This window comes from Cryptosporidium parvum, chromosome 7 (genome assembly GCF_000165345.1).
Source record: "Cryptosporidium parvum Iowa II chromosome 7, whole genome shotgun sequence".
Classification (NCBI taxonomy): Eukaryota; Apicomplexa; class Conoidasida; order Eucoccidiorida; family Cryptosporidiidae; genus Cryptosporidium; species Cryptosporidium parvum.
In genome coordinates, this window is record NC_006986.1 from 799,329 (window position 1) to 813,400 (window position 14,072).

Consider the following 14,072-nt stretch of genomic DNA (forward strand, 5'->3'; position numbering starts at 1 on the left):
ACTTAATTCTTAAATAATATATGTTTAAATTAATACTTAAGGAATATTTATTCATCTATAGCCTCAGTTAAAATATCCAAGTACTTCAGTTTTGTTGAAATGTTATCCATTGGACCAGATTGGAATTGGCTAATATTTCCCTCATTTATAAGTCCCAATGGATTATTTGTTATCCTTGGCTCAAGCAGGGAAATAAGTTCTGTTCTTGCAGCATTAATATCACTAGTTCCCGTTGAACTGGGATGCAGGCTATTATTAATCAAATCAGAAGAGCAGTTTCTTTCGTGGATATAGTTATTTGGTTTATCGAACGGTCTAAAATATGGTGGGATGCTCTTATTTTGTTCTAAAGAATGCTGTTGAGACTTAATTCCCTCCCTTGGCTTTGGAAATGGTGGCAAATCTTTCGTCTCAAAGTACGTGTTCCTAGGAGCATACGTTATTTTAGAAAAACTAGGCAAGTTTGCAAGATAATGAGGTTGGGTTGCAAACGAAGTTGAACTACTGCTAATCGAAGCTCCTGAACCCTGAATTGTAACATAAGCAACATCCTCAAGCCCACCAATTGTCTTATATGCTGAGTCATTATGCATTAGGCCACCATGATTTATTGGCCTAAATGATGACATCCCGGGGCCACGGACTACACCGCAATTAGTTTTTCGTTTGAATAAAGGAGAATAACAAGAGCTCCAAATCCTCCAAAACCCTCTTGCAAGAAGCATTGTACGATATCTTCTTTGAAGAAGTTCGAAAAAGCGGTTTATATTCATTGATCCTGAAGTCTCATGTATACCTTGGTCATTTGTAAATGAACTCGAATTTGGAGCCCCATCAGATATTTGATGCGACGATCTATTGGTTGTTAGTCTCCATGTAATGAATGCCAACAGCTTTCGCCTCTGGAATGCTGAGTGCATACAGTGAATTAAACTCCATAGATGCCTTGTTACGAGTTCGACATTTAGCGCAATACAACTACTTGTTTCAGACTCTGAATCTGATTCTGTTTCTAGTTCGCTGTTCGAAACGCTATCAGCTTCATTTTCTCTAATCGGTTCATTGTTGGATCCTGATCTGGGTTGTGTTTGGCTTCTTCTCTTTGACGGCTTGTTTACTATCTTTTCTAATTTTGTTGCCTTATAGTTTTGAGCTAGCTCAAGTTGCAAATTTTTGATTTGCGAAGATAACCTTTCATTTTCTGCTAGTAGAAGCAATTGTTCCTGACGAAATAGGCGAAGTTGGGTTTCATTATAGTGGTATTGCGCAGACCTATCCTCACCAATCTTTTTTGCGTATGCAATATCTCCGAATGCAAATTTATATAGACTCCTAAATGCCCACCTTAAATTTGATGTGTTAACGGAGTTAGAACTCGTCATTCCAGATAAGATTTCGAGAGCCCTTCCCTTGCAAAGTGCTACATGAGTTAGTGCTCTTGCGGCAGATAATGGAATAGTTTCTTCATGCAATCTTTTCACTTCACTTTCAAGCTCTGCCTCTGCAGAAATGCGTTTTTGCAGCTCATCCTGTAGTTGCTTGACATTTTGTCTTAGCTTTTTAAATTCAGCATACTCTTCATTCCTTGTGTCCATTTTACCAAGAGTATTCACACTTCATTTTATTTGTTTACCGTTACCCTGAAAGTTATATAAAATTATAATTTAATCCACATAATTATGCGCGCCAGCAATATTTAGTTCCAAACATAAACCATAAGAATTCTATATATCATACGACACTATTACTATAGTTATACCCTGATAAATAATATTCGCCTATTTTGTTCCGAATTACATAGAATTATTCATCTGCACCCTCATTGATAATAAGTGTCTCATCATTAAGCCTTTTATTTAGAATCTTTATGTTTATCTCTTTTATAGGTTAAAAAAAAATTATGGCGCGGATGTCAATTTTGAAATTATTTTCTCTCTTTTTCAATGGGTAAAAGAAACAATAAAAACGTAGTAAAACTCAGACTTCTTTCATCAGCGAATGGAGTAGATGGGTCATCTCCAAGATGGGCTCCTGTTTCTAATCGAGAGTTTACTCATGATGAAAAACAAGGAATAAGAAAAATAATTGGAAATGTATATTTCCATGATGAACTTAACGATATAAATTTTGAACTAAAAAATCTTGAGAGTAAAACATCTGTACAAAAAAATAAAATAAATAACGACTTTAACACGGATGTTTTTAAAGATAACTACTTCCCGGATGATGGGTATGATTATGAACAACATCTTTGTACAATTAAAAAAGATGGTAATTACATGAATTCAACTCTTAAACATAAAACAAATCTTGACCCAAAGTCGTTATTGTTTAACTCAACTTCAATACTCTCTAATTCAGAGATAGAAATTCATAAAGGCGATTTTTTATCTGAGTTAGTTGAACTTGTAAATTGCTTAGAAGAGCCGGATGATTTTGAAGAACTTAATGATGATTTTATATTGGACATGACTGGTCTAAAGAATAAGTGCGAACTTGATAAGAATATTGACATGAATGATATACTATGGGGAGGAGGAAAATTAAATTCAAGCCTCAAAGATGATATCCAAAGATTAAATAGTGAATTTAATCAATCAGAATTGATAACTCAAAACTTCGATAGTTCGTCTGTTTTTTCCGAAGAAAATTACAATAATGAAAACGATAATGACTCACTTGAAAATTTATTAAATGAATACAATGATAATATCGCTGTCTTGGATGAAGATACAAACGAATCTAGTTTAATTGAATTTAATAAAAAGTTGGATGTTTCGGAATATGAACATATTTTGGATAGATATATTAATCAAGTTAAAATTAGAAATTCTGCTAAGAGCAAACCGGAGAAAAGTTACGGTGAGATTGGTATGCCACTTGATAAAGCCCAAGTAGAAAAAATTATCTCTATATTAGAAAGTACTGAAATCTATGATAATTCATCTGAAGCTACACTTTCTGATATTTCAGACTTTGAGAGCATTGAAAAAATAAGTGAGAGTTTTTCCCAAGCTAGTTTTGAAGTCATTAATAAGCCAAAAAAAGTAGATATATTAAGCTATTATTCAAGTTTAAACTCGAAAGGCCAAACAAATTGCCCAACGCCAACTCGACAAAATTTTTTTTTTGAGAACGAAGAGTACAGCCATAATCAACACAACAATTTAAGAGCACCAATTGTTGCATCTCTGCCCTTAAGAAAAAAAGATGAAACTCCTGAGGATCGAAGGAACAGGAAACAAGCAGTGAAACAAGCTAAGAGAGAAATGCGTGATTTAAAAAGAAAAAATAAGCAGGATACCAAAAACATAAAGAAGTCAGTTGTTAGAAACCTTATAAATTCAAATAACAATGATATTAAAAGTGGTGTTAGGTATTTCAGGTTTTAGGTATTTGAAATATTAGGAATTCTCCCTCTTTTTTTTTTATACTGAACGCGCTGTTTATTATTATTTTTCTATTCAAATTAAAAATGAAAATAAGCTTTCGCTGGATTTTGTTGAGCTTGATTGTAGCAATGGATATATATTGCCAGTCTGTGCTCATTGGCTGTCAAATTGAAAATAATGTATCGAATTATAACAACAGTAATTATTTGCTGGGCGCAAGTGGGAACATAAAGGATTGCATTCCAAACCACCCTTACATGCGATCATTTTTCCAGATTAATATAATTAAAAATAGCTTAGACTTAGAAAGCTTCGGAAGATCATTATATGTGTCGTTTGAATCCTCAAATGAGATTAGTTATTTTTTAATGGTTTCAGCTGGGATGTTTGCTGTTGCGGAAAGAATTTTACTAACGTTTTTTATTTTACGAATAATTATCAGACTATTTGTAACTCCAATAATAAAGACGCTATCTACAGTATTAATTATCATTGTTATATTAAGAGTAATGTTTGCTATTTATAACCTTTCAGAAAGCTACAGACTATATGAGACTACAGTTATTCTTTGGAATTCATTGCAAAGTTTATTTTTCTTAATAGACAACAAAATATATAATTACGGTGATTATCTACTGCAATACTTTGGAATGAGTACTAATCAAACACTAGCTTTTTGATACATAAAACTAGCAATATACTATATTATTTGAGGAATATTTATTTTCGGTAGCACAAATAAAGAATGGCTTTCGCGTTCTGATTCAGAATTTAACAGTTCTAAGCAAGTTTTGTGATACCACCTCCCACGTACTAGTGTTGATTTAGACGTATATCTAAACTCATCTAAATCAAAATAATGTGTATTAACAGTGGATTCAGTAGAAACAGGCAATGCACAAACTCCGCATAAGGGGGTATTTGAGTGTATAATTGGATTTTTGCTGCTTTCAGTGCTTTCAATCGAAATTTTTTCCACAGTTTTATTTATATCCCCAGTAATAAATGAAGAGGCGGCATCTATACCGCATAATCTAGACTGTTGATAATTCACGAAGTCCCACTCAATAGAGTAATTAGAAGGATATCCAAGAGTGCCCTCAACAATTGCTCTCGTTGCATGCGTGAATGATGAAATACCTGAATTTGTTCCGGAAAAATTGTTAACTGGAATAAATCTTTTCCAAGAAACAGGGCTTGCAGTTGGAAGATCCAAAAGAATCAATATATCACGAATTCTACCAGTTATAATACAAAGTTTGTGTAACAAAGGATGCAATGTCGCGCATGTACTCCAATATTCATCCAATGTATCAAACAAAGAAATTAAAAGCGAATTCCTTTCTCCATTGAAGTAATTAGAAGTCTCTTGATCTAGATTGGATGGCCACTCAAATGCGTGGGATTCACTTTTTCGATTTAAAATATCACGTCTCAAAGCTTCCAACGTTGTACCATATTTGTGTTCTACTATATTTGATAATTCTATTTTTGAAGAAGGAACTAAAATGGAAGCAATCGTAACAATTCTCCAACTTGCGTTAAGTAGTTCATAAAGATCTTCAAAAACTTTCAAGAAATTGGGATGTATAAGTTTACCTTTAACATATTTTCCAAAAGTAGTCAAACTTACACTATCATCTATTAATTTAGTAAATTGCCCCAGAATGTACAGTTTATTTGAGAGACTAATAATCAAATTGTTTATCAATGGCAATAATCCATTTAGGAACTTTCTAGTGTTCCCAACTGAAATTGATAGAATAGAGTTACACCAAATTGTTCCCATTCTTTGTAGCCTGGTTAATTTAATAATGTATTTACCAACTGTTGGTAGTAACCTCTTAATTGCCTTAAGGGAATTCAATTTCTCCTTATTATCGCTTAATTTTTTAATAATTTGAAATTTGTATCCAACTGCTTGTCCAAACTTAGTTTCAATTGTATAGGTATTTTTTATTTTGTCCAAAAGATTCTGTAGTTTAGCTTCATATTTCACAGATGGTTCTACTACAACTTGTTGAAGAAATGCAAACGCAAATGCATGCCCAACACACTGATTTACATCAGGAACAACCATAATTGATTTTTCCATTCGATTTAATAACCTTTCAGACCAAGAAAGGCAGCCAACATAGTTTGTCTGTATCCAATCCCTAGTTTGGATTTTTGTTTCCACTATTTCTCCCAACCAATGTAAATGCTTTGAAAATTTATTGTTATCCCAATGAGATTGTCTTGCATCTTGAAAGCGTAAATGTTGAACTTTTTCTGAAAGACTATCAAATTCATTGAGTTGTTTAATCAAGTTTTTCCTTTTTTCACTTGTATCCACAAAACTAACTCCCTTATTATGGCCATATTGAACGTTTCCCTCTGAATTTTCAATAAATTGATCAAGAGTAGTAATAAGATGATTGTAGCAATACCAAGAGTATGAATAAAGCTGAGATTTGCAAAGTTTCGTCATAATATAAATAACTTGTAGTATTTCCTCAATCGAGCTATCCGGAATTCCCCACTCAGTTGGGTTTTGGACGGAAGAGCAGCTGTATACTTCTGTAAAATTTTGCATTTAATTTACGCAATTTTGACTTAATCTAACATCGTAGATAAGCGAGATGAAAATATTTATTTCTCGAGAATTTATTTGTGCGCCATAATTCTAATTTATTACATGCGAAATTATGAGAATAGTGTTATTCGCATTTTTAATAGTACATTTTATACTTAAGACTTTTGCAGCAAAATCTTGCGAAGAACTCACATCTAATACATTTGTATTAAATTATTGCAAAAATGGATCAAAATGCACGATTGATAATATTGGTGGAGAAGGAATTAATAATCAGCTAAATTGCGAATGTTTGGTTGGATATAGCCTATCTGACTGTTCTCTTCGTAAGTTTAAATAAAATAATAATTGGAAATGGCTAATTTGCTGATAGAAATCCCTGAAACTGATGATAAAGATGATAATACTACAAAAAATACATGTTGGATACAGGACTTATTACAATTGAATCAAGAATTCAACAACTTTTCAATATTCAAACATATCTTTCAGTAAATTATAAACATAAACATTAAGTTGAAAACATTAACTAATTTTCAAACTTAGTTTGGCTATTTTCGAATTTACTAACTAAATTAATATAAGTTTTAATTTGATCAGCCCTTTCTCTTGCCATCATAAATGCCCTCCTTGATAAATCCTTTCCATCAGAAATCCTCCCCATTTCTTCTTTCATAATCAAATTCAACCAATATGCCTTTGTGCGCATGAAAAATTCGCGTATTGATTCATTAACAAATGGGGTTTTGTTTGAATCATCTAATTGATATTTTTTTATAACGTCTTCAATAGCTTTTCTAGATAATTCGTTTTGTTCGTTCTCGCTTAACTCGTATTCCTGTTCACTAAAATCGCTTTCTTCCCCTAAATAACAACTTTCATTCGATGAGCTAAAATATTCTGAAGATATATTACTCTCTGTGTCAGAGTCGGAATCAACCCATTCCTGTGATTTTACACTTAATGGGAGCACACATACCCACTCGTCTTTTTTCAAAATGTTAAAACACCAACAATCGTCTAATGTAATATTCCTTTTACCTGATTCAAATAATCCGCCATAAATATAAATAACATTTCCTCTCAAAAACATTCCACAATTAATTCGTGGAAGTGGCAAGTCAATTGATTCATTTTCAAATTTTATTTCAGAATTACTTACTTTTCTTTCTCCTAACTCATCATTGGGCAGGTTACTATTTAAAGAGTTTTGCTGTTCTAAACCAAACTTTGATAATTTTCCTTTAACTCTTAAATGCTTATCAGATGAATCAATATCCTTTGTATTATTTATATTTCTTGCCTCATCTTTCTTGTGGGTGCTAATGTCTGCGAAATTTGAGTTTGCATTAGGCTGATTATCGCCAAAAAATTCCTGTTTAATTTTATGTTTGGAAAGCTCAATTTCGTACCACCTTTTATTATTCACTTCAAACACATATAAATCATTATAAAAGGTAGAATTGAGATTCAACCCGAGCTCATCATCATGATCAAATACACCACCAAAGATTATGCATTGATTTTTATATCCAATAATCGTGGAACCAGATCTTGCAGATGGCGGATTCCCTTTCTTGGATACCCTTTCCCAGATTGGAAGTCCTTGATTTAAAAATGGCTTCATATCAATAAACCAACTATCAGAGTGAGTTTTCCCAACAGAATTTTTTGAGTTATCTTTAATTTTTGAATATCCTCCATAAATGAAAATGCGATCACTGTTTGGGCAGAGAACCATTTGAACGCCACTCCTTGGTGATGGGCAAGATTCATATTTCGATGAATCAATTCTGACCCAATGCAATGTTTTTGTATCAAAAACATGGATATCGTTAAAGTATCGTGTTTCTCTTATTGTATCATGGAATCCTCCAAAAACTACAAAGTAATGTCTCCAAACAACCATTCTATGGCCACTCCTTGGAGTAGGGCTGAGCCCTGTAGTCTTAACTTCCTGCCATGAATAGTTCTTTAAATTAAGCCGCCATAAATCTCTAAAGTGGTAAAACTGATTTTCAGTAGAATACTCTCCACCATGAATATATAAGCACTCATTAAAGATAACTGCCTGGTGAGAACACCTGGGTTTAGGACCGCCAGAATAATTGTTTGATGATTTCACATTACCTATTACAACTTGCCTCCATTCATCTTTATCAATATTCCATTTATATAGGTCATGAAAGCACTTAACCTCCTTTCCATCATAGTACTCACCGCCAAAAATAATTACTTCTCCAGATATTGGGTGAATATTGTATGAAGAAGAGATTCTTGGACTTGGCCTTTCTGATTGAATAATACTGCATTGAATCTCAAGATCATCACCTCCGGAATTTAGGTCAAAACCTTCCACAGTTTTAATTATATCATCTATACCATCTCGTTTAAGCTCTTTTAAGTGCTTATTCTGTGACTTACAAAGTTGTTTTTCCCTCTTCTCCGCTGCTTTTTTTAGCTTTACATCAGATTTTTTTTTTTTCACCATTTTATCTAATCATAATATTTTTGGCGCTACTATTTTTTTGTATAAAAAGGTAGATTTAGCGTAAATTCTAAGTCAAAAAATACAGGTACTCGAATTTTTCAAATAATGGAGGAAATTAATCTTTTTTTAAAATTTTTTGAAAATGGTCCAGTTAATTTACAAGAAATTAGCCATGAAAGCAGCAAAATGAAAAAAATAATTTTTTCTATTTTCAAAATTGTAATTACGGATTTAGATAAAAAGGCATTGATAGATGGTTTGATTAACAAATTTGAAATTGATAACTCTTCTCTCTGGAACTCATTTGAATTAATTCTTAGACCTGAACTAAAAAAACTTAACTTTAATATTGAGAATATTGTCAAAAAGGTTGAATTTGAGCTATATAACTCAAACAGTATAACCTACTTAAATAAAACTTTTAAGAAAGCTCTGCTATTTGGTGATAAAGAAAATATCACTAAAAAAAATTCAAAAAAATTTATAGATCAAACTAAAAGTAGTGAGCAAGCTTTAACTAATAATAAATCTTCAATTCAAGGCATTGAAAACATTGATTTTTTTGATTACGATGAAATGGTTAAATTTGTCGATGAAGGAGTTAAAAATCCGAACTTCGAATACAGTGAAAGCGATATTTCTGACTTCAGTGATCCTAGTGGTGTTGATGATGCCTCTAATTTAAAATATGACGATTTTTTCTTAGATACGAAAAGTAATGATGAATCCGTTATTGAAAACTCTTTAAAAGATTACGAAATAGATGGTTTTAGTCCATCTGAGTCTGAAATAGTCTTGAACAAAAATAAATTAAGTGAAAATTTGATCAATATCACGCAATTTCCTAATACGAAATTAGATCATATGTCTAAATTAAGTCTAGATAAAAATAAAATGGATATGATAATAGATGAGTTTGAAGCAAACATTATTAAAGAGAAAGAATGGTATAAATTAGGTGAAACTTCAATAACAGATAGAGAAAAAAATAGCTTGCTTGACATACATTTAGAAGTACCTCAATTTTCAAGTGCAAATAATTCAGTAAAATATATTGATGGACTAAGTAATGAAATAATTTCAAATGACAAATCTAAAGTAGAAGATATTAATCCATATTTAGAGAGTATCGTTAGGCAAAGGATATTAAATGATTTGTTCGATGATGTGAAACCAAAAATCGAATTGCTAAAGGAATTTGATAGAGAAAATAAAAATGAAGGTACAGAAATACAGACCGAAAAGTCAAAACTAAGCTTAGCAGAAATTTACTCAAAAAAATATGAAGAACAAATAATTGGCAATATAAACGACGAGCACTCTGATGAAAAAAAACAACTTTCAGAACTCTTTACTGAAATAATGCGTAAATTAGATAACCTGTCAAATCAGTATTATGCCACAAATTTACCAATTCTTAGGGATTCTATTTTAAATGAAAACACTCCAGCGCTTAAGACTGAAGATTCTATTCCAGTAATTATTTCGAACAGCACAAGACTAGCCCCACAAGAAATAAAACCTCAAGGAAGACTTTTGAAAAGATCTGAAATGACGCGTCTGGAAAAAAGATCAGATCGTAATTCTATTAAAAGGAAGATAAAGAAAAGAAAAGAATTAGGCTCTGATTCGAAGATAGATGCGAAATTAAGCAGTAAAATAAAGGGCAAATCGCTAAATAAAAGAGGAAAATTAGTTATTGAGCCTCATGAGCATGAGTCATTCAACAAACGCTTTAAATCACATCATTTTATTTCATAATCTAATAAATTATAGCAGATATAAATTTTAATTTTTCTTCTACAAGTGCATATTATACGCTCTACCATTTAAATTGTGTATAAAGCTAGTTGACGGTTTTGTAACAAGCCATTCATACCATACTCTATCCTTATTTGATTTTCTCCAGATGTTAAATGTTAGTTTGTCAAATTTTTTTAGTAATATAGGGTTGCTGATAGGAATAAAAAACTCGAACCAACTTATAGGATTATTAGTAAGATCAGAAGGTAAAGTTGAAAAGCCAACTTCGTTGTAGAGATCGCACTTAAAGTAACCTAGAAAACCGTGAAGGGTGGATTCAGCTCTTGATGTGAATTCAACAGTAGTGAAAATTTCGTTTTCCATAATTTCTTCATTAATTTCTGTGGGATGATGGAACGAGAATACTTCTTTAGGCCCTTCTAATGATATTTTATAATGTGATTTTAGTCTTGAGACAAATGGTATTTCCAAAGTCTTTGATTTCAAATACGAAACTGCATTATTCCAAACCTTTCTACAAGATATAGGCTCTAAATATGACGTATAGCGTTGAGGAATCATTATTCCACTAGGTTTTAAAAATCTTTGAGCAAAAATTAAGCATTCAGGAGAAAGTTCATTATCTCCAAAGGAGCCAATTAACTCAGAAATAATTAAATCATATTTTTCATCCAATTGCACGGTTCTAATGTCTGAATTAATTATGTCTACCTTTTCCCAATTTGCATTATCTTTATAATTCATCTTTGCTTTCAGAGTTAAAACCGCATTCCTGTTTTTTTCCACACACATAATTTTAAATGAATTAATACCTATATAACTGAATGCATTAAATGCACTCTTAATCAACCCTCCCCTTCCTGATCCAACTATCAAAACTTTTATTTCTTCAGATTTTATATTATTTTCAGATAAAAATAACTTAACTGCATGAAAATACTTTTCATATTTTATGTGATCTCTTTCAAAAACTTCATATTCAATACTTTTTAGATTATTCGACAAAGGTTGAAGTGGCATTTGAAGAACATCAATGTAATTATATTCGTATTTTTGTTTGCTGGATAATGGAGGAAAACTTTTTATAAACTTTACAATATTGTTGTATGAGTTCTTAATTATTGATTTAACATTAGAACTAATATTATCATTAAAGTAAATTGAAATAGGTACTTTGGCTCTCATAGAATGTTTGAGTACTTCTGAAATTGACGAGCCTGAACGCTTTGATTCGAAAAAATCATAATTTATGAACATGCACTTTATAGGCTCTCCAAAAAAACGAGAATAATCTTCTATTGAAATTCTAGATAAATTGCTATCAATTTTTAATGAAAGCCCTATTTTTGTATTTGGTGATGCATTTATTATTGTGTTTGTAATCTGCCATTCACTCAATTGTTCATCAATTGAATTGTTTTCATTTATTTCTATTTCTATCCAAATTTGAACACCAGTAGAGGTCAGTCCAATAAAAGAAGAAATCATAGATAAGAAGTGTATTGAAAGTTTATCAATTGAAATAATAACCGCATGATAACCAATAAAATCGCACCAATCAAGTAATTTTCTGGCCTCATTAAGGTTTGAGTGCCCTTCCGCAGGGAACCGGCCAATAACACCAGTATTCCAATCGCTTCCACTGATTTCATAATGTCCTAGAAATTTTGGTTTAGAACTAAAAAAGTTGGTGTCATTCTTATCTTTTACCATTTGGTTAACAGGAACGCAAATGAAGTCATATCCAATTTCTTTAAAATCGCTCAATGCTCTTTTTAATTTTTTTGAATCGCTAACTTCTGTTAATGCTGGTCCAAAACGATTATTATCATAATTATTTAAATCATTTTCGCTTAAATTCAGTCCGATGTTGAATATTTCAGGAGAAATTCGAATTGGCATAATTAGCTGATCTGAGGGGTAACGATACCAATTTTCCCTCGCTAAATAAAAATCAAGAAAAAAAGTGAACATTTAATACAATTACAGTTACTATAGTTGAACATGATTATTAATAACTAATTTCTATATTTAAATACTTTTTCGAATAGTTATAGGTAAAGCAAATACGTTAATACTAAATACTAAGAGATTCACGCCCTAAATAAACTATTTCCTTAAATAAACAATACCAATTATACAGGTATTTGATAATTGAAAATTGTTAAATACAATTTTAGCTAACGAATAAACTTAATGGATATATAACTTCAACTATAGGCCCAAATTTAAATTAATAACTGTTGTGCTTGACCAAATATCTTTATTGAATAAATTCATAATGAACAATTTATATTTAGACTAGTTTTTTAACTTTATATTCCATTTCAAGATTTGATCATTTAGTAATTTACTAAACTTCGAAACATATCCAAAAAATCTTTATAAAAATAATAAATAACCCATCCATATTAATGGAAAAAAACTAACAAAATTTTAGTTTTGTAAAAAAAGTCAGGTTTACTTTAAATGTTTGAAATAATTTCGGGATAAAACGAGAAAAAAGGTAATAAGAATCGTCTTAAACATATGATGATATTTTTTTAATGTAATACGGCTCGTACATTTCTAAATTTGACATCACAGATCGCTTAAATCAAGTGAAAACATATTTTGCCTTAATCATCCGTCTAGATAATTTCATTAATTCGTCTAGAAGGCAATTGTTTAATTATTCTGCGCCAAGAATAAATTAGACTTTAGCTAGATTTAACACAAAAATTTATTCTTAATATATAAGATATGAATAATATTTAAATAATAGGTAAACTATATTTTTAACTTTATGTTTAATTGGACAACACGATTCATCTGAGAAACAAAAATTATTAACAGAATTATGCTTTTTTTTCAACTATAATACTAGTTTAAGATTATCATGCCTTTCTTCACTAATACTGGATTTAATACTGAGGAGTTTGAGTCACAATTACATTTGTTTGCTCAAAAGCTACAAACTATTAACACTCAACAGGATGTAATTTGCGCGTTATCTGAATCAATCATTTGTATTAAAGAAAACACGGTAATTTTACAATTGTATATGAGAGTTGTCGAAGAATATAGTAGTAGAGCACCACCTGAACACTTAATTCCGCTTGTTTACATATTGAACGATTTTGCTCAGAAATGTAAGTCTCAGGCACATTATACATCCGAAGCTTTATTTAACATTTTCAACCAGATTAACTTATATCATACAGAATATATGGCTAAGGCAAGAAGATGTTACAATATTTGGAAGATCAGAGAAATATTTGATAATGATACATTGAGGAAACTAGACTGCGCTTTATTAGGACTCACTCCACCTGTTCCATCTGCACTCTCATGTGGAAATTTAAAAGAACTACAGGCCTTAAATTCAGAACCATATCATCGGGCAAATGCTGTTAACAATTTAACAGACTCTTCTCAACGTAATCAAACAAATAATGACACTTACAATGAGCCTAATTACTTAGAACTACAATTTAACACACATAATGAAGACGACTTAAAGCTTGAAAGCCAATACTTAACACTTTGCGCAAGCGTAGATAATGTTCTTAAAGATGCAGCAAGTATTAGGGAGAAAAGAAAAATTATTCAAAACATTTGCTCAATGAATAGAACAAGTAAGCTTTCTTCCAACGAAAAGTTACTTAAGCTAATAGAAATGGAATGGGATTTGCGTTGTAATATATGCTTAAATCTGCAAGAAACTTTAAATTTACTTGATCATTTACATTCAGAAGTTATTATAAGACTCTCTAATACAGTAACAACATTACAAGGATAACTAAAATTAACATTTCTTAAAAAATAAACCATAGCCTGAATAGATTGTTTTTAACACTAAAATTAATTT

The 14,072-nt window shown here is 31.1% G+C and overlaps 8 protein-coding genes across 8 annotated transcripts; 4 read left to right on the forward strand and 4 right to left on the reverse strand.

The window, feature by feature from the left end:
• Positions 1-47: 47 nt before the first annotated feature.
• cgd7_3540 (conserved hypothetical protein) lies at positions 48-1,616 on the reverse strand (the record flags this gene model as incomplete). The annotated part of the gene is made up of 1 exon (XM_628515.1): positions 48-1,616. A coding segment is annotated over one exon (1,569 nt), but the record flags the coding sequence as incomplete, so codon positions are not given.
• Positions 1,617-1,943: 327 nt separating this feature from the next.
• Positions 1,944-3,392, forward strand: cgd7_3550 (conserved hypothetical protein; the record flags this gene model as incomplete). The annotated part of the gene is made up of 1 exon (XM_628516.1): positions 1,944-3,392. One exon carries the CDS (start codon positions 1,944-1,946, stop codon positions 3,390-3,392), a length of 1,449 nt encoding a protein of 482 aa, XP_628518.1.
• Positions 3,393-3,475: 83 nt separating this feature from the next.
• Positions 3,476-4,072, forward strand: cgd7_3560 (hypothetical protein, signal peptide, possible 3 transmembrane domains; the record flags this gene model as incomplete). Its single annotated transcript, XM_628517.1, has 1 exon — positions 3,476-4,072. The coding sequence occupies one exon, from the start codon at positions 3,476-3,478 to the stop codon at positions 4,070-4,072; it is 597 nt and encodes a 198-aa protein (XP_628519.1).
• A 20-nt stretch (positions 4,073-4,092) lies between these two features.
• On the reverse strand, positions 4,093-5,967 carry cgd7_3570 (hypothetical protein; the record flags this gene model as incomplete). Its single annotated transcript, XM_628518.1, has 1 exon — positions 4,093-5,967. The coding sequence occupies one exon, from the start codon at positions 5,965-5,967 to the stop codon at positions 4,093-4,095; it is 1,875 nt and encodes a 624-aa protein (XP_628520.1).
• A 529-nt stretch (positions 5,968-6,496) lies between these two features.
• cgd7_3580 (kelch repeats protein) lies at positions 6,497-8,467 on the reverse strand (the record flags this gene model as incomplete). The annotated part of the gene is made up of 1 exon (XM_628519.1): positions 6,497-8,467. A coding segment is annotated over one exon (1,971 nt), but the record flags the coding sequence as incomplete, so codon positions are not given.
• Positions 8,468-8,563: 96 nt separating this feature from the next.
• Positions 8,564-10,219, forward strand: cgd7_3590 (Mpp10 family of U3 processosome protein; the record flags this gene model as incomplete). Its single annotated transcript, XM_628520.1, has 1 exon — positions 8,564-10,219. The coding sequence occupies one exon, from the start codon at positions 8,564-8,566 to the stop codon at positions 10,217-10,219; it is 1,656 nt and encodes a 551-aa protein (XP_628522.1).
• A 39-nt stretch (positions 10,220-10,258) lies between these two features.
• cgd7_3600 (Hs17p, histone methylase) lies at positions 10,259-12,196 on the reverse strand (the record flags this gene model as incomplete). The annotated part of the gene is made up of 1 exon (XM_628521.1): positions 10,259-12,196. The coding sequence occupies one exon, from the start codon at positions 12,194-12,196 to the stop codon at positions 10,259-10,261; it is 1,938 nt and encodes a 645-aa protein (XP_628523.1).
• A 904-nt stretch (positions 12,197-13,100) lies between these two features.
• cgd7_3610 (RPR domain protein (involved in RNA metabolism)) lies at positions 13,101-14,003 on the forward strand (the record flags this gene model as incomplete). The annotated part of the gene is made up of 1 exon (XM_628522.1): positions 13,101-14,003. One exon carries the CDS (start codon positions 13,101-13,103, stop codon positions 14,001-14,003), a length of 903 nt encoding a protein of 300 aa, XP_628524.1.
• Between the last annotated feature and the right edge of the window lie 69 nt (positions 14,004-14,072).